Below are 24,563 nucleotides of genomic sequence, written 5' to 3'. Positions count from 1 at the left end.
GCTCCGGCGCTCCTACTGTCTGTCACGTCCACTCCGGCGCTCCTACTGTCTGTCACGTCCACTCCCGCTCCGGCGCTCCTACTGTCTGTCACGTCCACTCCGGCTCCGGCGCTCCTACTGTCTGTCACGTCCACTCCTGCTCCGGCGCTCCCTACTGTCTGTCACGTCCACTCCGGCGCTCCTACTGTCTGTCAAGTCCACTCCCGCTCCGGTGCTCCTACTGTCTGTCACGTCCACTCCCGCTCCGGCGCTCCTACTGTCTGTCACGTCCACTCCGGCGGGTCCTACTGTCTGTCACGTCCACTCCCGCTCCGGCGCTCCTACTGTCTGTCACGTCCACTCCCGCTCCGGCGCTCCTTCTGTCTGTCATGTCCACTCCGGCTCCGGTGCTCCTACTGTCTGTCACGTCCACTCCCGCTCCGGCGCTCCTACTGTCTGTCACGTCCACTCCCGCTCCGGCGCTCCTACTGTCTGTCACGTCCACTCCGCTCCGGCGCTCCTGCTGTCTGTCACGTCCACTCCCGCTCCGGGCGCTCCTACTGTCTGTCACGTCCACTCCGCTCCGGGCGCTCCTACTGTCTGTCACGTCCACTCCGGGCGCTCCTACTGTCTGTCACGTCCACTCCCGCTCCGGCGCTCCTACTGTCTGTCACATCCACTCCCGCTCCGGCGCTCCTACTGTCTGTCACGTCCACTCCGGCGCTCCTACTGTCTGTCACGTCCACTCCCGCTCCGGGCGCTCCTACTGTCTGTCACGTCCACTCCCGCTCCGCGCTCCTACTGTCTGTCACGTCCACTCCGGCGCTCCTACTGTCTGTCACGTCCACTCCCGCTCCGGCGCTCCTACTGTCTGTCACGTCCACTCCCGCTCCGGTGCTCCTACTGTCTGTCACGTCCACTCCCGCTCCGGCGCTCCTACTGTCTGTCACATCCACTCACGCTCCGGTGCTCCTACTGTCTGTCACGTCCACTCCCGCTCCGGCGCTCCTACTGTCTGTCACGTCCACTCCGGCGCTCCTACTGTCTGTCACGTCCACTCCCGCTCCGGTGCTCCTACTGTCTGTCACGTCCACTCCCGCTCCGGCGCTCCTACTGTCTGTCACGTCCACTCCGGCGCTCCTACTGTCTGTCACGTCCACTCCCGCTCCGGGCGCTCTACTGTCTGTCACGTCCACTCCCGCTCCGGCGCTCCTACTGTCTGTCACGTCCACTCCTGCTCCGGCGCTCCTACTGTCTGTCACGTCCACTCCGGCGCTCCTACTGTCTGTCAAGTCCACTCCCGCTCCGGTGCTCCTACTGTCTGTCACGTCCACTCCCGCTCCGGCGCTCCTACTGTCTGTCACGTCCACTCCGGCGGTCCTACTGTCTGTCACGTCCACTCCCGCTCCGGCGCTCCTACTGTCTGTCACGTCCACTCCCGCTCCGGCGCTCCTTCTGTCTGTCATGTCCACTCCGGCTCCGGTGCTCCTACTGTCTGTCACGTCCACTCCCGCTCCGGCGCTCCTACTGTCTGTCACGTCCACTCCCGCTCCGGGCGCTCCTACTGTCTGTCACGTCCACTCCCGCTCCGGGCGCTCCTACTGTCTGTCACGTCCATTCCGGTGCTCCTACTGTCTGTCACGTCCACTCCCGCTCCGGGCGCTCCTACTGTCTGTCACATCCACTCCCGCTCCGGCGCTCCTACTGTCTGTCACGTCCACTCCGGCGCTCCTACTGTCTGTCACGTCCACTCCCGTTCTGGCGCTCCTAATGTCTGTCACGTCCACTCCCGCTCCGGCGCTCCTACTGTCTGTCACGTCCACTCCCGCTCCGGCGCTCCTACTGTCTGTCACGTCCACTCCGGCGCTCCTACTGTCTGTCACGTCCACTCCCGCTCCGGCGCTCCTACTGTCTGTCACGTCCACTCCCGCTCCGGCGCTCCTACTGTCTGTCACGTCCATTCCGGTGCTCCTACTGTCTGTCACGTCCACTCCCGCTCCGGCGCTCCTACTGTCTGTCACATCCACTCCCGCTCCGGCGCTCCTACTGTCTGTCACGTCCACTCCGGCGCTCCTACTGTCTGTCACGTCCACTCCCGCTCTGGCGCTCCTACTGTCTGTCACGTCCACTCCCGCTCCGGCGCTCCTACTGTCTGTCACGTCCACTCCCGCTCCGGCGCTCCTACTGTCTGTCACGTCCACTCCGGCGCTCCTACTGTCTCTCACGTCCACTCCCGCTCCGGCGCTCCTACTGTCTGTCACGTCCACTCCCGCTCCGGTGCTCCTACTGTCTGTCACGTCCACTCCCGCTCCGGCGCTCCTACTGTCTGTCACGTCCACTCCCGGCTCCGGTGCTCCTACTGTCTGTCACGTCCACTCCCGCTCCGGCGCTCCTACTGTCTGTCACGTCCACTCCGGCGCTCCTACTGTCTGTCACGTCCACTCCCGCTCCGGTGCTCCTACTGTCTGTCACGTCCACTCCCGCTCCGGCGCTCCTACTGTCTGTCACGTCCACTCCGGCGCTCCTACTGTCTGTCACGTCCACTCCCGCTCCGGCGCTCCTACTGTCTGTCACGTCCACTCCCGCTCCGGCGCTCCTACTGTCTGTCACGTCCACTCCCGCTCCGGCGCTCCTACTGTCTGTCACGTCCACTCCGGCGCTCCTACTGTCTGTCACGTCCACTCCCGCTCCGGTGCTCCTACTGTCTGTCACGTCCACTCCCGCTCCGGCGCTCCTACTGTCTGTCACGTCCACTCCGGCGGTCCTACTGTCTGTCACGTCCACTCCCGCTCCGGCGCTCCTACTGTCTGTCACGTCCACTCCCGCTCCGGCGCTCCTTCTGTCTGTCACGTCTACTCCCGCTCCGGCGCTCTTACTGTCTGTCACGTCCACTCCCGCTCCGGCGCTCCTACTGTCTGTCACATCCACTCCGGCGCTCCTACTGTCTGTCACGTCCACTCCGGCTCCGGTGCTCCTACTGTCTGTCACGTCCACTCCCGCTCCGGCGCTCCTACTGTCTGTCACGTCCACTCCCGCTCCGGCGCTCCTACTGTCTGTCACGTCCACTCCCGCTCCGGCGCTCCTACTGTCTGTCACGTCCACTCCGGCGCTCCTACTGTCTGTCACGTCCACTCCCGCTCCGGCGCTCCTACTGTCTGTCACGTCCACTCCGGCGCTCCTACTGTCTATCACGTCCACTCCCGCTCCGGCGCTCCTACTGTCTGTCACGTCCACTCCCGCTCCGGGCGCTCCTACTGTCTGTCACGTCCACGTCCACTCCGGCGCTCCTACTGTCTGTCACGTCCACTCCCGCTCCGGCGCTCCTACTGTCTGTCACGTCCACTCCCGCTCCGGCGCTCCTACTGTCTGTCACGTCCACTCCGGCGCTCCTACTGTCTGTCACGTCCACTCCCGCTCCGGCGCTCCTACTGTCTGTCACGTCCACTCGCGCTCCGGCGCTCCTACTGTCTGTCACGTCCACTCCCGCTCCGGCCCTCCTACTGTCTGTCACGTCCACTCCCGCTCCGCGCTCCTACTGTCTGTCACGTCCACTCCCGCTCCTACTGTCTGTCACGTCCACTCCCGCTCCGGGCGCTCCTACTGTCTGTCACGTCCACTCCCGCTCCGGCGCTCCTACTGTCTGTCACGTCCACTCCCGTTCCGGCGCTCCTACTGTCTGTCACGTCCACTCCCGCTCCGGCGCTCCTTCTGTCTGTCACGTCTACTCCCGCTCCGGCGCTCCTACTGTCTGTCACGTCCACTCCCGCTCCGGCGCTCCTACTGTCTGTCACGTCCACTCCGGCGCTCCTACTGTCTGTCACGTCCACTCCCGCTCCGGCGCTCCTACTGTCTGTCACGTCCACTCCGGCGCTCCTACTGTCTGTCACGTCCACTCCCGCTCCGGCGCTCCTACTGTCTGTCACGTCCACTCCCGCTCCGGCGCTCCTACTGTCTGTCACGTCCACTCCCGCTCCGGCCCTCCTACTGTCTGTCACGTCCACTCCCGCTCCGGCGCTCCTACTGTCTGTCACGTCCACTCCCGCTCCTACTGTCTGTCACGTCCACTCCCGCTCCGGGCGCTCCTGACTGTCTGTCACGTCCACTCCCGCTCCGGCGCTCCTACTGTCTGTCACGTCCACTCCCGGCTCCGGGCGCTCCTACTGTCTGTCACGTCCACTCCGGCGCTCCTACTGTCTGTCACGTCCACTCCGGCGCTCCTACTGTCTGTCACGTCCACTCCCGCTCCGGCGCTCCTACTGTCTGTCACGTCCACTCCCGCTCCGGCGCTCCTACTGTCTGTCACGTCCACTCCGCTCCGGCGCTCCTACTGTCTGTCACATCTACTCCCGCTCCGGCGCTCCTACTGTCTGTCACGTCCACTCCCGCTCCGGCCCTCCTACTGTCTGTCACGTCCACTCCCGCTCCGGCGCTCCTACTGTCTGTCACGTCCACTCCCGCTCCTACTGTCTGTCACGTCCCACTCCCGCTCCGGCGCTCCTACTGTCTGTCACGTCCACTCCCGCTCCGGCGCTCCTACTGTCTGTCACGTCCACTCCCGCTCCGGCGCTCCTACTGTCTGTCACGTCCACTCCCGCTCCGGCGCTCCTACTGTCTGTCACGTCCACTCCCGCTCCGGCGCTCCTACTGTCTGTCACGTCCACTCCGGCGCTCCTTCTGTCTGTCACGTCTACTCCCGCTCCGGGCGCTCCTACTGTCTGTCACGTCCACTCCCGCTCCGGCGCTCCTACTGTCTGTCACGTCCACTCCGGCGCTCCTACTGTCTGTCACGTCCACTCCGGCGCTCCTACTGTCTGTCACGTCCACTCCGGCGCTCCTACTGTCTGTCACGTCCACTCCCGCTCCGGCGCTCCTACTGTCTGTCACGTCCACTCCCGCTCCGGCGCTCCTACTGTCTGTCACGTCCACTCCCGCTCCTACTGTCTGTCACGTCCACTCCGGCGCTCCTACTGTCTGTCACGTCCACTCCCGCTCCGGCGCTCCTACTGTCTGTCACGTCCACTCCCGCTCCGGCGCTCCTACTGTCTGTCACGTCCACTCCCGCTCCGGCGCTCCTACTGTCTGTCACATCTACTCCCGCTCCGGCGCTCCTACTGTCTGTCACATCTACTCCCGCTCCGGCGCTCGACGTCACCAGTCTACTAACCACCGGTCCTGGCAACCCATCTTCAGTCACACCTGGACTTCATTACTCCCTTGATTACCTACCCTTTTATACAGCACACTTTAGTTATCAGTCATCAGGTGGTGTTGTTTGTGTTTCCATGTCAGACGCGTCTCTTGTTTTGCATCGTTCCATGGTCGTTGTTATTAAACTCACTAAACACCTGCTTCCTGACTCCCTGCGTCTACGTTACACTATCCCCTATTTAGTTCACTATTTTTGACCAGGGCCCTTAGTAGTGTACTATATAGGGAGCGATTTGGGACGCACTCAGTCTAGCAGAGGCATCCTCAGAGTCGGGGGATGAGGATATCGACTGTCGGACATATTGAATTACAATGTCCCAGAAATAGCAGGAATGGAAGATTAGAGATTGTCCTGAGGTCACTACCAACTGATAGACAGCCAGCGAATGTTTACAGTTACACAATATGCCTGGGCAGCCTCTGGTGCTTCACTAACAATAAGACATTTACGTTTTAGCAGACGCTCTTATCCAGAGCGACTTACAGGAGAAATTAGGGTTAAGTGCCTTGCTCAATGGCACCTGGGCACATTTGTCACCTAGTCGGCTCGGGGATTCGAACCAGCGTCCATGCGGGTTACTGGCCCAACGCTCTTAACCGATAGGCTACCTGCCGCCAGTACTATTACTAGATAGGGTTTATAAAGAGCTTTTCTAATAGAAAACGCCATAATAAGAACCTATTCACAATATAATATGCCTGGGAAATCTCTGGGTGCTTTAAGGATTTTTATTATTATTTATTAACCTTTATTTAACTAGGCAAGTCAGTTAAGAACAAATTCTTATTTACAATGACGGCCTACACCGGCCAAACCCGGACGACGCTGGGCCAATTGTGCGCCGCCCTATGGGACTCCCAATCACGGCCGGTTGTGATACAGCCTGGAATCGAACCAGGGGGTCTGTAGTGACGCCTCAAGCACTGAGATGCAGTGCCTTAGACCGCTGCGCCACTCGGGAGCCCATGTATGCTGTGAAATACTGTGTATGCAACGTATTGTGTATGCTGTGAAATACTGTGTATGCAACGTATTGTGTATGCTGTGAAATACCGTGTATGCAACGTATTGTGTATGCTGTGAAATACCGTGTATGCAACGTATTGTGTATGCTGTGAAATACTGTGTATGCAACGTATTGTGAATGCTGTGAAATACCGTGTATGCAACGTATTGTGAATGCTGTGAAATACTGTGTATGCAACGTATTGTGTATGCTGTGAAATACTGTGTATGCAACGTATTGTGTATGCTGTGAAATACTGTGTATGCAACGTATTGTGTATGCTGTGAAATACTGTGTATGCAACGTATTGTGTATGCTGTGAAATACTGTGTATGCAACGTATTGTGTATGCTGTGAAATACTGTGTATGCAACGTATTGTGTATGCTGTGAAATACTGTGTATGCAACGTATTGTGTATGCTGTGAAATACTGTGTATGCAACGTATTGTGTGTGCTGTGAAATACCGTGTATGCAACGTATTGTGTATGCTGTGAAGTGAATTCTCTCATTGAGGACATTAAAGTTCTCTAATCTAATAGTAGTAGACTATAGAGGATTTTATATATTATTTAAATAGCACAGCAATCTAACCCTAAGATGTTTTTTCCACCTTCAGAACATTTACTAACGGACGATGTAACCCATACAGTTATTAAGGGTCTAAGTTTCAGCTCTTACTTTAATTTAACTCCGTTGACCATTGTTTTCTACCATCATATTATTTGCTCTGTCAACTTGTGTTCTTATTATGATTTGGCCTAATCTTTTTTTTGTTTTTGTTTCTCCAAACTGATTCCTTTTAATTGATCCTTTCATTCTTTTGCCTCTTCATCCATTCTACCTCCTCACCTTGTTTTCTCCCCTGCCCTCCCCTGCCAACGTGGATACCCTACACCACTCCATACCGGAAACACTACTCTCCTCCTCTCCTGTGGATGACTCCTACTCCTACTCCTGCTCCGCTACTCCACCTCCGTAGCTGGCTTTGTGAAGTCTCCCCTGTCTGAGACCAAACTAACAGGCGACACCTTTGAGCTGTACTGTGACGTGGTCGGTAACCCAACCCCAGAGATCCAGTGGTGGTACGCTGAGATCAACCGGGCCGACTCCTTCCGCCAGCTCTGGGACGGCGCCCGTAAACACCGCGTCTCCATCAACACGGCGTACGGCGCCAACGGCGTGAGCGTTCTGGGCGTGACGCGTCTCGGCCTGGAGGATGCTGGGACGTACGAGTGCCGGGCCAGTAATGATCCGAGGAGGAACGATCTGCACCAAAACCCTGCCACCACCTGGATCAGAGCACAGGCCACCATTACCGTGTTGCAGAGTGAGTGGTCAGAGTAGTAGATGACCCCCTTAGGTCTTTACTAGCCCACTGTGTGTACCCCAGACCCCTAGACTACATCAGACCCTCTTCAAAATCCCCGACATTGGCAGCTCCTTCATAGAAGCCATCACCTACCACATACATCCTGAAAATTAAGAACCCTCTACCTCAGTCCCTCGGCAGCTGACCTAACTCTCCCTGTGTATCCCGTGTACCTCAGTCCCCTTCCGAGATCTCCCGGACCACCAGTTCCCTCGTAGAAGCCATCACCTACCGTAAGTCGTGGAAATGAAGAAATAGCAGCTTCCTTGATCTCCCTGTGTATTCTGTCTACCTCAGTACCTAGGCAGCTCAACTAGATATCCCTGTGTATCCTGTGTGCCCCAGTTCCCCTTCCAAAACCCCCAGGACCACCAGTTTCCTCACAGAAGCCATCACCTACCGTACGTCATGGAAATCAGGAAATAAGGCATCAGCTTCATCTAATCTGTCCCGGCAGACCACAGTGTTCTGCAGAGACCCCTCCCACCATGTACACTGAACCCTGCACCTCAAACTAACCCAGAGACCTTTAACTTCCTCCATTTTCTTCTTTGTCTAAACATGTTTTTTTTTATTTATCTACCCATCATCTCACGTCTTCTTGTTGTTGAATTCCCTTTCTTTTTGTATTTTTTCCAGATGGATTTGAATTTAGTAACATTTTAATTTGTCACCAGCTTCAGTACGAGCTGAAAAACTGAAATACGCTGAACATGGGTTTGGACAGAGTCGTATATAGAGACAGGTCCTGTATATTGACCTCGTGTTACATGGACAGCGTCAACTGGAAACCTATCAAACCCCAGCTTTAAATCACTACCCAGACCTCTGACCTCTGACCTCTGACCTCTAACCTCTAACCTCTAACCTCTACCTGAGAATGTTAGCTCTACAAGCTTCTAAGCTGAATTACTGAATGCCTATGAAACCATTGGAGGTATAGACCAGAGCCATTTACAGACATCCAGAGTGTATGTGTATATGTACGGATCTGGTATTGGAAAGTACTAATAAAGATTTAGGATCTGAATTTTGATCACCATGTTGCAGGAGAACTTTCCTGAACTGCAGGACATTTAAAACTTATAGTATTTTTTTGGTTTAAATAGCCTTCTGAAGTTTGTAATTTTCACTGTGAAATTTGTTACATGATTTTCCATTAAGGTAAATGTATTAACCCCTACAAAAATTTTAATTAATTATAATCCACATAATAATTCACATTTCCTGTTGCTGCAGGATTATTTTCCTGCTGTGGCAAACTGGCTCAAATTAAGATCCTACATATGTCTATAGCCTACTCATTATGCTTGTCCAGAGTGAAGTACAGAGTAATTTAGTAGCATGGGGTAAGTATGAACGTGCTACCATACATGCATAATGTACTGATAATTGTTTGAAAACTAACATTTGTATTCTTGATACGAAAAGAATCTTGATACGGAAAAGCTCAGCAGCTGTATCATCACACAGTCGTAACATTTCCTGTGGTTATCTCTGTTCTTTCTAATCTCCATTCTATGCCAATATATGAAGTGTTTGTTAATATCGTCCTGATACACCTCCTCAAACCCACACAGGTTAGAATACTAAGAGAGAACATCACCCAGCTGTCATAACACAGGTTAGAATACTAAGAGAGAACATCACCCAGCTGTCATAACACAGGTTAGAATACTAAGAGAGAACATCACCCAGCTGTCATAACACAGGTTAGAATACTAAGAGAGAACATCACCCAGCTGTCAGTAACACAGGTTAGAATACTAAGAGAGAACATCACCCAGCTGTCATAACACAGGTTAGAATACTAAGAGAGAACATCACCCAGCTGTCATAACACAGGTTAGAATACTAAGAGAGAACATCACCCAGCTGTCATAACACAGGTTAGAATACTAAGAGAGAACATCACCCAGCTGTCATAACACAGGTTAGAATACTAAGAGAGAACATCACCCAGCTGTCATAACACAGGTTAGAATACTAAGAGAGAACATCACCCAGCTGTCATAACACAGGTTAGAATACTAAGAGAGAACATCACCCAGCTGTCATAACACAGGTTAGAATACTAAGAGAGAACATCACCCAGCTGTCACAACACAGGTTAGAATACTAAGAGAGAACATCACCCAGCTGTCATAACACAGGTTAGAATACTAAGAGAGAACATCACCCAGCTGTCATAACACAGGTTAGAATACTAAGAGAGAACATCACCCAGCTGTCATAACACAGGTTAGAATACTAAGAGAGAACATCACCCAGCTGTCATAACACAGGTTAGAATACTAAGAGAGAACATCACCCAGCTGTCATAACACAGGTTAGAATACTAAGAGAGAACATCACCCAGCTGTCATAACACAGGTTAGAATACTAAGAGAGAACATCACCCAGCTGTCATAACACAGGTTAGAATACTAAGAGAGAACATCACCCAGCTGTCATAACACAGGTTAGAATACTAAGAGAGAACATCACCCAGCTGTCATAACACAGGTTAGAATACTAAGAGAGAACATCACCCAGCTGTCATAACACAGGTTAGAATACTAAGAGAGAACGTCACCCAGCTGTCATAACACAGGTTAGAATACTAAGAGAGAACATCACCCAGCTGTCATAACACAGGTTAGAATACTAAGAGAGAACATCACCCAGCTGTCATAACACAAGCCTCTACGATGTCTCTATCAGGGCTGGGGTCAATACAATTTCAATTCAGTCAATTCAGGAAGTACACTGAAATTCCAATTAAATTGTCCTCATTGCTTTTCAACTAATTGAAATGAACTGCATTGAAAAGAAGAAAAAAACAATTTGAAGTGGAATTGACCCCAACTGATTTGAAATGGAACTGACCCTAACCCTGGTGTCTTATTGGTGTTTCAGAACCTTCTATCCAATTAAATTCTAATTCCAATTCTCCTCATTGTTTTTCAAGGAATTGGAATGTCAGTTTATTTCCTGAATTGACTGTATTGAAATGGAATTGACTATTGGAAGTGTCTAATTGGTGTTTCAGAGCCGTCAATCAACTCGTCAGACCACATCACGCTGCCAGTTGATCACCACAGCCTGCCCCTCACCCTGCAGTGCAACCTAACTTCAGCCCACAGCACCCACCTTGAGAGCTTCTGGATGAAGAACGGGGAGGAGATCGAAGAGACCCGCGGAGAGAGAGCCAACACTGAGTACTAGTAGGTCCCTAACTAACATGCTGGCCCTGACCTTAACCAATCCCATTAACCCTAACCCCATCTACACTCCATGTGCTCCTTTCTCCTGAAGTGTACACTCGAACACTCTGCCCTACACATATAAAAGCATTGGATTGGTGTAGACATGGGCTAAATTAGGAGATTCCACCATATTTCTTATAATAATAATATGCCATTTAGCAGACGCTTTTATCCAAAGCGACTTACAGTCATGCGTGCATACATTTTTACGTATGGGTGGTCCCAGGGATCGAACCCACTACCCTGGCGTTACAAGCGCCGTGCTCTACCAGCTGAGCTACAGAGGACCACTTGTCGCAGTCTGATCTCATCTCCATTTGTGCCTATTTTAATTTTGTACATGTATTGAAAGCAGTAACTCCCCTCTGCTCGGAACATTTCATGACTCTAGGATCAAGAATATTTATTCAAACTAACTTCTGAAATTTCATAATTGTATGTTAATTAATGTGAAAATATGGCAAGTTTCTGTTTCGGAGATAAGAGGTTTTCATCAGACAGCGACGATAAATGTTTCCTTGCACATTTCCAAAGAAAGGAGAGATTATTTGGACGCAGGCAATGCCTCTGACATCAGAGTGCCTTTCAGAGTTAGAACTAAACACCGTTTAGACTAGAGGATTGATTGACTTGTGGTGTTTGTTTTGTGTAAATCCAGCCTGAAGAAGCCCAGAGGAGACGATGCAGGGGAGTACATGTGTGTATACACCTTCGATATGGCTCCGCCTGCTAACGCCACCATCGAGGTTAAAGGTACAGTACGACTCCCACCCACCAGTGTTGATTAGTAATGAATAGGATTGATCCTAGACTGATGATTCATTCAAGGATGCTACGATGACCTAATAGACTGCCCAAGACCACATTTATATGTCATCTAGAAACAGCACTGTCATATTGTCCTGGAAATACCGCCTTCGATAGGGCCCCGCTGCCTACACCACCTCTGAGATTAAAAGGACAACTCCCAACCAGTGGTGAATGGTAATGGCAGTATGGATTTACTATGACACAGTAGAGTCCCTTTGATATGACACAGAAGAGGCCCTTTGATATGACACAGTAGAGACCTTTGATATGACACAGTAGAGACCTTTGATATGACACAGAAGAGGCCCTTTGATATGACACAGTAGAGGCCCTTTGATATGACACAGTAGAGACCTTTGATATGACACAGAAGAGGCCCTTTGATATGACACAGTAGAGGCCCTTTGATATGACACAGTAGATACCTTTGATATGACACAGTACAGACCCTTTGATATGACACAGTATAAACCCTTTGATATGACACATAAGAGACCTTTGATATGACACAGAAGAGGCCCTTTGATATGACACAGAAGAGAAACTTTGATATGACACAGAAGAGACCCTTTGATATAACACAGTAGAGACCCTTTGATATGACACAGTAGAGACCTTTGATATGACACAGTAGAGACCTTTGATATGACACAGTACAGACCTTTGATATGACACAGTACAGACCCTTTGATATGACACAGTAGAGACCTTTGATATGACACAGTAGAGGCCCTTTGATATGACACAGTAGAGACCTTTGATATGACACAGTAGAGACCTTTGATATGACACAGTAGAGGCCCTTTGATATGACACAGAAGAGGCCCTTTGATATGACACAGTAGAGACCCTTTGATATGACACAGTAGAGACCCTTTGATATGACACAGAAGAGACCCTTTGATATGACACAGTAGAGACCCTTTGATATGACACAGTAGAGACCTTTGATATGACACAGTAGAGACCTTTGATATGACACAGTAGAGACCCTTTGATATGACACAGTAGAGACCTTTGATATGACACAGTAGAGACCCTTTGATATGACACAGTAGAGACCTTTGATATGACACAGTATAAACCCTTTGATATGACACAGAAGATACCTTTGATATGACACAGTAGAGACCTTTGATATGACACAGAAGAGGCCCTTTGATATGACACAGTAGAGACCTTTGATATGACACAGTAGAGACCTTTGATATGACACAGAAGAGGCCCTTTGATATGACACAGTACAGACCCTTTGATATGACACAGTATAAACCCTTTGATATGACACATAAGAGACCTTTGATATGACACAGAAGAGGCCCTTTGATATGACACAGAAGAGAAACTTTGATATGACACAGAAGAGACCCTTTGATATAACACAGTAGAGACCCTTTGATATGACACAGTAGAGACCTTTGATATGACACAGTACAGACCTTTGATATGACACAGTACAGACCTTTGATATGACACAGTACAGACCCTTTGATATGACACAGTAGAGACCTTTGATATGACACAGTAGAGGCCCTTTGATATGACACAGTAGAGACCTTTGATATGACACAGTAGAGACCTTTGATATGACACAGTAGAGGCCCTTTGATATGACACAGAAGAGGCCCTTTGATATGACACAGTAGAGACCCTTTGATATGACACAGTAGAGACCCTTTGATATGACACAGAAGAGACCCTTTGATATGACACAGTAGAGACCCTTTGATATGACACAGTAGAGACCTTTGATATGACACAGTAGAGACCTTTGATATGACACAGTAGAGACCCTTTGATATGACACAGTAGAGACCTTTGATATGACACAGTAGAGACCCTTTGATATGACACAGTAGAGACCTTTGATATGACACAGTATAAACCCTTTGATATGACACAGAAGATACCTTTGATATGACACAGTAGAGACCTTTGATATGACACAGAAGAGGCCCTTTGATATGACACAGTAGAGGCCCTTTGATATGACACAGTAGAGACCTTTGATATGACACAGAAGAGGCCCTTTGATATGACACAGTAGAGGCCCTTTGATATGACACAGTAGATACCTTTGATATGACACAGTACAGACCCTTTGATATGACACAGTATAAACCCTTTGATATGACACATAAGAGACCTTTGATATGACACAGAAGAGGCCCTTTGATATGACACAGAAGAGAAACTTTGATATGACACAGAAGAGACCCTTTGATATAACACAGTAGAGACCCTTTGATATGACACAGTAGAGACCTTTGATATGACACAGTAGAGACCTTTGATATGACACAGTACAGACCTTTGATATGACACAGTACAGACCTTTGATATGACACAGTACAGACCCTTTGATATGACACAGTAGAGACCTTTGATATGACACAGTAGAGGCCCTTTGATATGACACAGTAGAGACCTTTGATATGACACAGTAGAGACCTTTGATATGACACAGTAGAGGCCCTTTGATATGACACAGAAGAGGCCCTTTGATATGACACAGTAGAGACCCTTTGATATGACACAGTAGAGACCCTTTGATATGACACAGAAGAGACCTTTGATATGACACAGTAGAGACCTTTGATATGACACAGAAGAGGCCCTTTGATATGACACAGAAGATAAACTTTGATATGACACAGAAGAGACCCTTTGATATAACACAGTAGAGACCTTTGATATGACACAGTATAAACCCTTTGATATGACACAGAAGATACCTTTGATATGACACAGTAGAGACCTTTGATATGACACAGAAGAGGCCCTTTGATATGACACAGTAGAGGCCCTTTGATATGACACAGTAGAGACCTTTGATATGACACAGTAGAGACCTTTGATATGACACAGAAGAGGCCCTTTGATATGACACAGAAGATAAACTTTGATATGACACAGTGGAGACCCTTTGATATGACACAGAAGAGACCTTTGATATGACACAGTAGAGACCTTTGATATGACACAGAAGAGGCCCTTTGATATGACACAGTAGAGGCCCTTTGATATGACACAGTAGATACCTTTGATATGACACAGTACAGACCTTTGATATGACACAGTACAGACCCTTTGATATGACACAGTGGAGACCCTTTGATATGACACAGAAGAGACCTTTGATATGACACAGTAGAGACCTTTGATATGACACAGAAGAGGCCCTTTGATATGACACAGTAGAGGCCCTTTGATATGACACAGAAGAGACCTTTGATATGACACAGTAGACCTATGATTTGACACAGTAGCGGCCCTTTAATATGACACAGTAGAGACCTTTGATATGACACAGTAGAGACCCTTTGATATGACACAGTAGAGACCCTTTGATATGACACAGTAGAGACCTTCTGATATGACACAGTAGAGGCCCTTTAATATGACACAGTAGAGGCCCTTTGATATGACACAGTAGAGGCCTTTGATATGACACAGTAGAGACCCTTTGATATGACACAGTAGAGACCTTTGCTATGACACAGTAGAGACCCTTTGATATGACACAGTAGAGGCCTTTGATATGACACAGTAGAGGCCTTTGATATGACACAGTAGAGACCCTTTGATATGACACAGTAGAGACCTTTGCTATGACACAGTAGAGACCCTTTGATATGACACAGTAGAGACCCTTTGATATGACACAGTAGAGACCCTTTGATATGACACAGTAGAGACCCTTTGATATGACACAGTACAGACCCTTTGATATGACACAGTAGAGACCTTTGATATGACACAGTAGAGACCCTTTGATATGACACAGTAGAGGCCCTTTGATATGACACAGTAGACCTATGATTTGACACAGTAGAGACCCTTTGATATGACACAGTGGAGACCCTTTGATATGACACAGAAGAGACCTTTGATATGACACAGTAGAGACCTTTGATATGACACAGTAGAGACCCTTTGATATGACACAGTAGAGACCCTTTGATATGACACAGTAGAGACCTTTGATATGACACAGTAGACCTATGATTTGACACAGTAGAGACCCTTTGATATGACACAGTAGAGACCCTTTGATATGACACAGTAGAGACCCTTTGATATGACACAGTAGAGACCCTTTGATATGACACAGTAGAGACCTTTGATATGACACAGTAGAGACCCTTTGATATGCCACAGTAGAGACCCTTTGATATAACACAGTATAGGCCCTTTGATATGACACAGTAGAGACCTTTGATATGACACAGTAGAGACCCTTTGATATGACACAGTAGAGACCCTTTGATATGACAAAGTAGAGACCTTTGATATGACCTCCTCCTGCCAAAGACACCATCAAGATTAAAGGTAGACCACAGCAGGCTACGACTCCCAACCAGTGTTGAATAGCTCCTGTCTGCGTTCCATATGGCACCCTATCTATAGATCCTATCTAACCAATAGAGGGACAGCTCAGAGAGAGCAGATGGTGGCTGGTCTGTCCGTCTGTCTGTCTGTCTGTCTGTCTGTCTGTCTGTCTGTCTGTCTGTCTGTCTGTCTGTCTGTCTGTCTGTCTGTCTGTCTGATTGTAGGATTACTGTAAGGCTCTATCCATCCACTCTGCATCAGAATCAGAGAATCAACCCTTGTCTTTTCACTGGCAGTAACCGAAAGGTCATTGGTTTGAATCCCCGAGCCACACTATGTGAAAAATCTGTTTTATGTGCCCTTGAGCAAGGCACTTAACCCTAATTGCTCCTGTAAGTCTCTCTGGATAAGAGCGTCTGCTAAATGACTCAAATGTCAAACAATGTAACTGTTAAATGGATGCCACAATATTTATTTATTCACAGAGTAATTTCAGACCAGAGTAGTAATTCCTTTACAAATGTTACTAAAAACAAGGCGGTTAACGCTCACTGAAACTGAACTGTAGTCGTATACAATAACTGTAGTCGTATACAATAACTGTAGTCTGTATCCAATAACTGTAATCTGTATCCAATAACTGTAGTCTGTATACAATAACTGTAGCCTGTATCCAATAACTGTAGCCTGTATCCAATAACTGTAGTTGTATCCAATAACTGTAGTCTGTATCCAATAACTGTAGTCTGTATACAATAACTGTAGTCTGTATACAATAACTGTAGTCTGTATCCAATAACTGTAGTCTGTATACAATAACTGTAGTCTGTATCCAATAACTGTAGCCTGTATCCAATAACTGTAGTTGTATCCAATAACTGTAGTCTGTATCCAATAACTGTAGTCTGTATACAATAACTGTAGTCTGTATACAATAACTGTAGTCTGTATCCAATAACTGTAGTCTGTATACAATAACTGTAGTCTGTATCCAATAACTGTAGCCTGTATACAATAACTGTAGTCTGTATACAATAACTGTAGTCTGTATACAATAACTGTAGTCTGTATACAATAACTGTAGTCTGTATACAATAACTGTAGTCTGTATACAATAACTGTAGTCTGTATCCAATAACTGTAGCCTGTATACAATAACTGTAGTCTGTATACAATAACTGTAGTCTGTATACAATAACTGTAGTCTGTATACAATAATTGTAGTCTGTATCCAATAACTGTAGCCTGTATACAATAACTGTAGTCTGTATACAATAACTGTAGTCTGTATCCAATAACTGTAGTCTGTATCCAATAACTGTAGTCTGTATCCAATAACTGTAGTCTGTATCCAATAACTGTAGTCTGTATCCAATAACTGTAGTCTGTATCCAATAACTGTAGTCTGTATCCAATACCAAGTGATAGAAGAGAGTGTATGTCTGCAAAATCGTGCAAAGGTTACCCTAAGGCAGTGGTATTCAAAGTCGGGTCGCAACCCCTAGTGGATTCGCGGGGGAATTGCAGTGGGGTCGCCAAATTATATATAACAAACAAAACATTTGGCAACAAAAAATGACGTGTACAGATTATTGGATGGGACAATATACCAACATTTTTGTGAAAGATAATTAGAAAAAAATAAAAATGTATTGAGTTTCATTTGTTCTCTTAATTTTGATAACAGAGATGAAAATGTAATGAATTGAAGGTTATTTGTTGATGTAAAAATCGAAATGTACTAATGTTAAAGGTGGGGTCATCAGATGTGAGCAACTAACCCAGGAAATACTGTAGGCTTAGCAAAGAATGTGAATTGAGGATTTTAATACAGCAAACATGGAGAACATACTGTACGCTCAATAGCCAGTTTATTAGGTACACCCATCTAGTACCGGGTCAGACCCCACTTTTCCTCCAGAACAGCCGGAATTCTTCGAGGCGTGGATCCTACAAGGTGTCGGAAACATTCGTTGCTCAATTCGTATCAATTGATTGTTATCATTCCCCACACCAGTACACCACCACAACCAGCCTGTATGTACCTTTGACACCAAGGCAGGATGGGTCCATGGATTCTTGCTGCTTATGCCAAATCCTGACTCTGCCATCAGCATGATGCAACAGGAACCGGGATTCATCGGAGCAGGCAATGTTTTTCCATTCCTCAGTTGTCCGAGTGTTGGTGATCGCGTGCCCACTGGAGCCACTTCTTGTTTTTAGCAGATAGGAGTGGAACCCGGTATCATGGCTCAGGATAAGACCCAGATGCAGACACAGGGGGCGGATAGTTCGAATCTCAGATATTTATTATAACATTTTACATTTACATTTTAGTCATTTAGCAGACGCTCTTATCCAGAGCGACTTACAGTTAGTGAATACATATTTTTTTTATACTGGCCCCCCGTGGGAACATAACACAGGGGGCAGGCAAACGGCAGGTCGAGGGCAGGCAGAGGTTCGTAATCCAGGTCAGAGTCAGGCAAGTACAGGACGGCAGGCAGGCTCAGGGTCAGGACCGGCAGAAAGGTCAGAACCGGGAAGAATAGAAACAAAACTTGAAAACGGGAAAACAAGCTGGTACGACCTGACGAACTGGCAACAGACAAACAGAACACGCAGGTATAAATACACAGGGGATAATGGGGAAAAATGGGAGACACCTGGAGGCGGGTGGAGACAAGCACAAGACGGGTGAAACAGATCAGGATGTGACACCCGGTGTGGTCGTCTGCTGCAATAGCCCATCCGTGACAAGGATCGACGAGTTGTGCGTTCCAAGATGCCGTTCTGTACACCACTGTTTTACTGCGCCGTTATTTGTCTGTTTGTGGGCCGCCTGTTAGCTTGCACGATTTTTGCCATTATCCTTCGACCTCTCTCATCAACAAGCTGTTTTCGCCCACAGGACTGCCGCTGACTGGATGTTTTTTGTTTGTCGCACCATTCTCGGTAAACCATAGACACTGTCGTGGGTGAAAAGCCCAGGAGGGCGGCAGTTTCTGAGATACTGGAACCAGTCCGCCTGGCACCGACGATCATATCACACTCAAAGTCGCTTAAGTCACTTGTTTTACCCATTCCAACATTGAATGTAACAGTAACTGAATGCCTTGATGCCTGTCTGCCTGCTTTATATATAGCAAGCCACGGCAACGTGACGCACTGTCTGTAGGAGCGATCCATTTTCTTGAACAGGCCATTGAATGTATATACAGTGGGGAGAACAAGTATTTGATACACTGCCGATTTTGCAGGTTTTCCTACTTACAAAGCATGTAGAGGTCTGTAATTGTTATCATAGGTACACTTCAACTGTGAGACGGAATCTAAAAAAAAAATCCAGAAAATCACATTGTATGATTTTTAAGTAATTAATTTGCATTTTATTGCATGACATAAGTATTTGATACATCAGAAAAGCAGAACTTAATATTTGGTACAGAAACCTTTGTTTGCAATTACAGAGATCATACGTTTCCTGTAGGTCTTGACCAGGTTTGCACACACTGCAGCAGGGATTTTGGCCCACTCCTCCATACAGACCTTCTCCAGATCCTTCAGGTTTTGGGGCTGTCGCTGGGCAATACGGACTTTCAGCTCCCTCCAAAGATTTTATATTGTGTTCAGGTCTGGAGACTGGCTAGGCCACTCCAGGACCTTGAGATGCTTCTTACGGAGCCACTCCTTAGTTGCCCTGGCTGTGTGTTTCGGGTTGTTGTCATGCTGGAAGACCCAGCCACGACCCATCTTCAATGCTCTTACTGAGGGAAGGAGGTTGTTGGCCAAGATCTCGCGATACATGGCCCCATTCATCCTCCCCTCAATACGGTGCAGTCATCCTGTCCCCTTTGCAGAAAAGCATCCCCAAAGAATGATGTTTCCACCTCCATGCTTCATGGTTGGGATGGTGTTCTTGGGGTTGTACTCATCCTTCTTCTTCCTCCAAACACGGCGAGTGGAGTTTAGACCAAAAAGCTCTATTTTTGTCTCATCAGACCACATGACCTTCTCCCATTCCTCCTCTGAATCATCCAGATGGTCATTGGCAAAGTTCAGACGGGCCTGGACATGCGCTGGCTTGAGCAGGGGGACCTTGTGTGCGCTGCAGGATTTTAATCCATGACGGCGTAGTGTGTTACTAATGGTTTTCTTTGAGACTGTGGTCCCAGCTCTCTTCAGGTCATTGACCAGGTCCTGCCGTGTAGTTCTGGGCTGATCCCTCACCTTCCTCATGATCATTGATGCCCCACGAGGTGAGATCTTGCATGGAGCCCCAGACCGAGGGTGATTGACCGTCATCTTGAACTTCTTCCATTTTCTAATAATTGCGCCAACAGTTGTTGCCTTCTCACCAAGCTGCTTGCCTATTGTCCTGTAGCCCATCCCAGCCTTGTGCAGGTCTACAATGTTATCCCTGATGTCCTTACACAGCTCTCTGGTCTTGGCCATTGTGGAGAGGTTGGAGTCTGTTTGATTGAGTGTGTGGACAGGTGTCTTTTATACAGGTAACGAGTTCAAACAGGTGCAGTTAATACAGGTAATGAGTGGAGAATAGGAGGGCTTCTTAAAGAAAAACTAACAGGTCTGTGAGAGCCGGAATTCTTACTGGTTGGTAGGTGATCAAATACTTATGTCATGCAATAAAATGCAAATTAATTACTTAAAAATCATACAATGTGATTTTCTGGATTTTTGTTTTAGATTCCGTCTCTCACAGTTGAAGTGTACCTATGATAAAAATTACAGACCTCTACATGCTTTGTAAGTAGGAAAACCTGCAAAATCGGCAGTGTATCAAATACTTGTTCTCCCCCACTGTATCTAATAGGGCACTCCATAGTTTCAGTTTACTTCCTGTATTGACAGAATTCAAATGGAATTGACCCCAACCCTTTATTATGAGATAACATTGTATTATTAGTAAAACTGTCATTGCCTTCATTGGGTACCTCCCCAGTGGCACCCTATTCCCTACATAGTGCACTACTTTTGACCAGATCCCATAAAGTAGTGCACTATATAAGGATTGGGATGCTATTTGGAACACAAGCACTAAAGCATTATTATGTGATAACATTGTACTAGTAAACTGGCATTGCCTTCATTCTGTGCGTACCAAATGGCACCCTATTCCCTACATAGTGCACTACTGTTGACCAGAGCCCTGTGGGGCCCTTTTCAAAAGAAATGCACTATATAGGGAAATGTATTATTAGAAAATAGTTATCATTGCCCTTCCTTGTTTTTGATTTCCTTTGTTCTCATTGGTCGTTTCCCCTCATTCCAGCTGGTCCTGACATCATAGGCCACAAGCGTAGTGACAATAAGAATGAGGGTCAGAAAGCCCTGCTGTACTGTAAGGCCACGGGATACCCCTACCCCATCTGGACCTGGCGCAAACTGGACAACGGGTTCTACATGGTACGTCTTGTTGTTGTTGTTGTTGTGGTTGTTGTTGTTGTGTAATTTGTATTTATTATGGATCCCCATTTAGTTTCTGCCAAGGCAGCAGCTACTCCTCCTGGGGTCCAGCAAAATTAAGGCAGTTATACATATTAATAACATTACACAATACATTCATAACAGATTTCACAACATTAAATGTGTGCCCTCAGGCCTCTACTCTACTACCACGCTTCACAGTCCCCGCTGTTCCATAAGGTGTATTTTAAAATGTTTTTTTTAAATCTAATTTTACTGCTGGCATGAGTTACTTGATGTGGAATAGAGTTCCATGTAGTCATGGCTCTATGTAGTACTGTGCACCTCCCATAGTCTGTTCTTGACTTGGGGACTGTGAAGAGACCTCTGGTGGCATGTCTTGTGGGGTATGCATGGGTGTCCGAGCTGTGTGCCAGTAGTTCAAACAGACAGCTCGGTGCATTCAACATGTCAATACCTCTCACAAAGACAAGTAGTGATGAAGTCAATCTCTCCTCCACTTTGAGCCAGGATAGATTGGCATGCATATTATTAATGTTAGCTCTCTATGTACATCCAAGGGCCAGCCGTGCTGCCCTGTTCTGAGCCAATTGCAATTTTCCTAAGTCCCTCTTTGTGGCACCTGACCACACAACTGAACAGTAGTCCAGGTGCGACAAAACTAGGGCCTGTAGGACCTGCCTTGTTGATAGTGCTGTTAAGAATGCAGAGCAGTGCTTTATTATAGACAGACTTCTCCCCATCCTAGCTACTGTTGTATCAATATGTTTTGACCATGACAGTTTACAATCCAGGGTTACTCCAAGCAGTTTAGTTTCCTCAACTTGCTCAATTTCCACATTATTCATTACAAGATTTAGTTGAGGTTTAGGGTTTAGTGAATGAGTCATCCGCATACACAAACACACTGGCTTTACTCAAAGCCAGTGGCATGTCGTTAGTAAATATTGAAAAAGTAAGGGGCCTAGATAGCTGCCCTGGGGAATTCCTGATTCTACCTGGATTTTGTTGGAGAGGCTTCCATGAATGAACACCCTCTGTGTTCTGTTAGACAGGTAACTCTTTATCCACAATATAGCAGGGGTTGTAAAGCCATAACACATTTGTTTTTCCAGCAACAGACTATAATTGATAATGTCAAAAGCCGAACTGAAGTCTAACAAAACAGCCCCCACAGTTTTTTTATCATCAATTTCTCTCAGCCAATCATCAGTCATTTGTATAAGTGCTGTGCTTGTTGAATGTCCTTCGCTATAAGCGTGCTGAAAGTCTGTTGTCAATTTGTTTACTGTAAAATAGCATTTTATCTGGTCAAACACAATTATTTCCAAAAGTTGACTAAGGGTTGGTAAAAGGCTGATTGGTCAGCTATTTGAGCCAGTTAAGGGGGCTTTACTATTCTTAGGTAGGGGAATAACTTTTGCTTCCCTCCAGGCGTGAGGGCACACACTTTCTAGTAGGCTTAAATTGAAGAGATGGCAAATAGGAGTGGCAATATCGTCCGCTATTATCCTCAGTAATTTTCCTTCCAAGTTGATGATGATTGACAATAATACTTTTTTTTACCTCTTCCACACTTACTTTATGGAATTCAAAATTACAATGCTTGTCTTTCATCATTTGGTCAGATATACATGGATGTGTAGTGTCAGCGTTGGTTGCTAGCATGTCATGCATAAGTTTGCTAATCTTGCCAATGAAAAAATCATTAAAGTAGTTGGCAATATCAGTGGGTTTTGTGATGAATGAGCCATCTGATTCAATGCATGATGGAGCTGTGTTTGCCTTTTTGCCCAAAATTTCATTTAAGGTGCTTCATAGCTTTTTACTATCATTCTTTATGTAATTTATCTTTGTTTCATAGTGAAGTTTCTTCTTCTTTTCATTCAGTTGTTGTAGTTGTTGTGGTTGTTGTTGTTGTGGTGGTTTTTCTTCTTCTTCATTTTCTTCCCCCAGGACATTGGCACACACACATACACACACACACACACACACACACACACACACACACACACACACACACACACACACACACACACATACCATAATCACTTCTCTCTTTCTCTTCTCTCCCCCCAGGACATTGACAACTCCTCCGGCCGTTTCTTCATTAACAACAAAGACAACTACACTGAGCTGAGCATCATCAACCTGGACATCGGCTCCGACCCTGGGGAGTACCAGTGTAACGCCACCAACATGATCGGCACTTCGTCCATTGTGTCTGTGCTGCGGGTCCGGAGCTACCTGGCCTGGCTTTGGCCTCTGCTGGGCGTCCTGGCCGAGGTCATCGTCCTGGTCATCATCATCGTGGTCTACGAAAAACGAAAGAAGCCAGACGACATACAAGACGGTGAGTCAGAGTCTGAGACCATATCAGTCATGGCGGCCATTTTGATTTGTGGTTTGTTCTCATTTAATGTTTTTATTGTTTTTGTGGTCAAGTATAGTTTGCAGATAGCCATTTCAAATAATTCATTGTTTTCCAAGTGGAGAAAAACAATAGTCGACGTTCTTCAATGCTGCAGATATGACTTCAGAGAAAGAGTTCATACTACATTTAAAAAACATACTGTAGTTCTCTCTGTATATATGAATCCTTGCCAACCAGCTGTTGACCTAACAACGTAGTGGAGGGTTAACACATGTAAACTCAGTTTACCCACCGTGTTCAGGTGTTACCCTCTTATTAACCCACAGTGTTCAGGGTTTACCCTCCTATTAACCCACAGTGACCAGGGTTTACCCTCCTATTAACCCACAGTGTTCAGGGTTTACCCTCCTATTAACCCACAGTGTTCAGGGTTTACCCTCTTATTAACCCACAGTGTTCTGGGTTTACCCTTCTATTAACCCACAGTGTTCAGGGTTTACCCTCCTATTAACCCACAGTGTTCAGGGTTTACCCTCTTATTAACCCACAGTGTTCAGGGTTTATCCTCTTATTAACCCACAGTGTCAGGTGTTACCCTCTTATTAACCCACAGTGTTCAGGGTTTACCCTCTTATTTACCCACAGTGTTCAGGGTTTACCCTCCTATTAACCCACAGTGTTCAGGGTTTACTCTCCTATTAACCCACAGTGTTCTGGGTTTACCCTTCTATTAACCCACAGTGTTCAGGGTTTACCCTCCTATTAACCCACAGTGTTCAGGGTTT

At 47.1% G+C, this 24,563-nt stretch overlaps 1 protein-coding gene across 3 annotated transcripts in view; it reads left to right on the top strand.

Moving 5' to 3' along the window:
- Positions 1-24,563, top strand: part of LOC121531574 (neuroplastin-like) — a 63,673-nt gene that overhangs the window by 30,709 nt on the left and 8,401 nt on the right. For 2 of the 3 annotated variants that reach the window (XM_041836848.1, XM_041836846.1), the window contains exons 2-6: positions 7,177-7,524; positions 10,598-10,772; positions 11,473-11,567; positions 21,250-21,383; positions 23,484-23,757. In XM_041836848.1, coding sequence (XP_041692782.1) covers positions 7,177-7,524; positions 10,598-10,772; positions 11,473-11,567; positions 21,250-21,383; positions 23,484-23,757 — 1,026 coding nt within the window. The remainder of the gene's footprint in view (positions 1-7,176; positions 7,525-10,597; positions 10,773-11,472; positions 11,568-21,249; positions 21,384-23,483; positions 23,758-24,563) is intronic. The other variant, XM_041836849.1, reaches the window with a different exon arrangement.

The sequence above is a fragment of the Coregonus clupeaformis genome, chromosome 19 (genome assembly GCF_020615455.1).
Source record: "Coregonus clupeaformis isolate EN_2021a chromosome 19, ASM2061545v1, whole genome shotgun sequence".
Classification (NCBI taxonomy): Eukaryota; Metazoa; Chordata; class Actinopteri; order Salmoniformes; family Salmonidae; genus Coregonus; species Coregonus clupeaformis.
The sequence above is the reverse complement of the archived record's forward strand: the minus strand, read 5'-3'. Positions and strand labels throughout refer to the sequence as shown.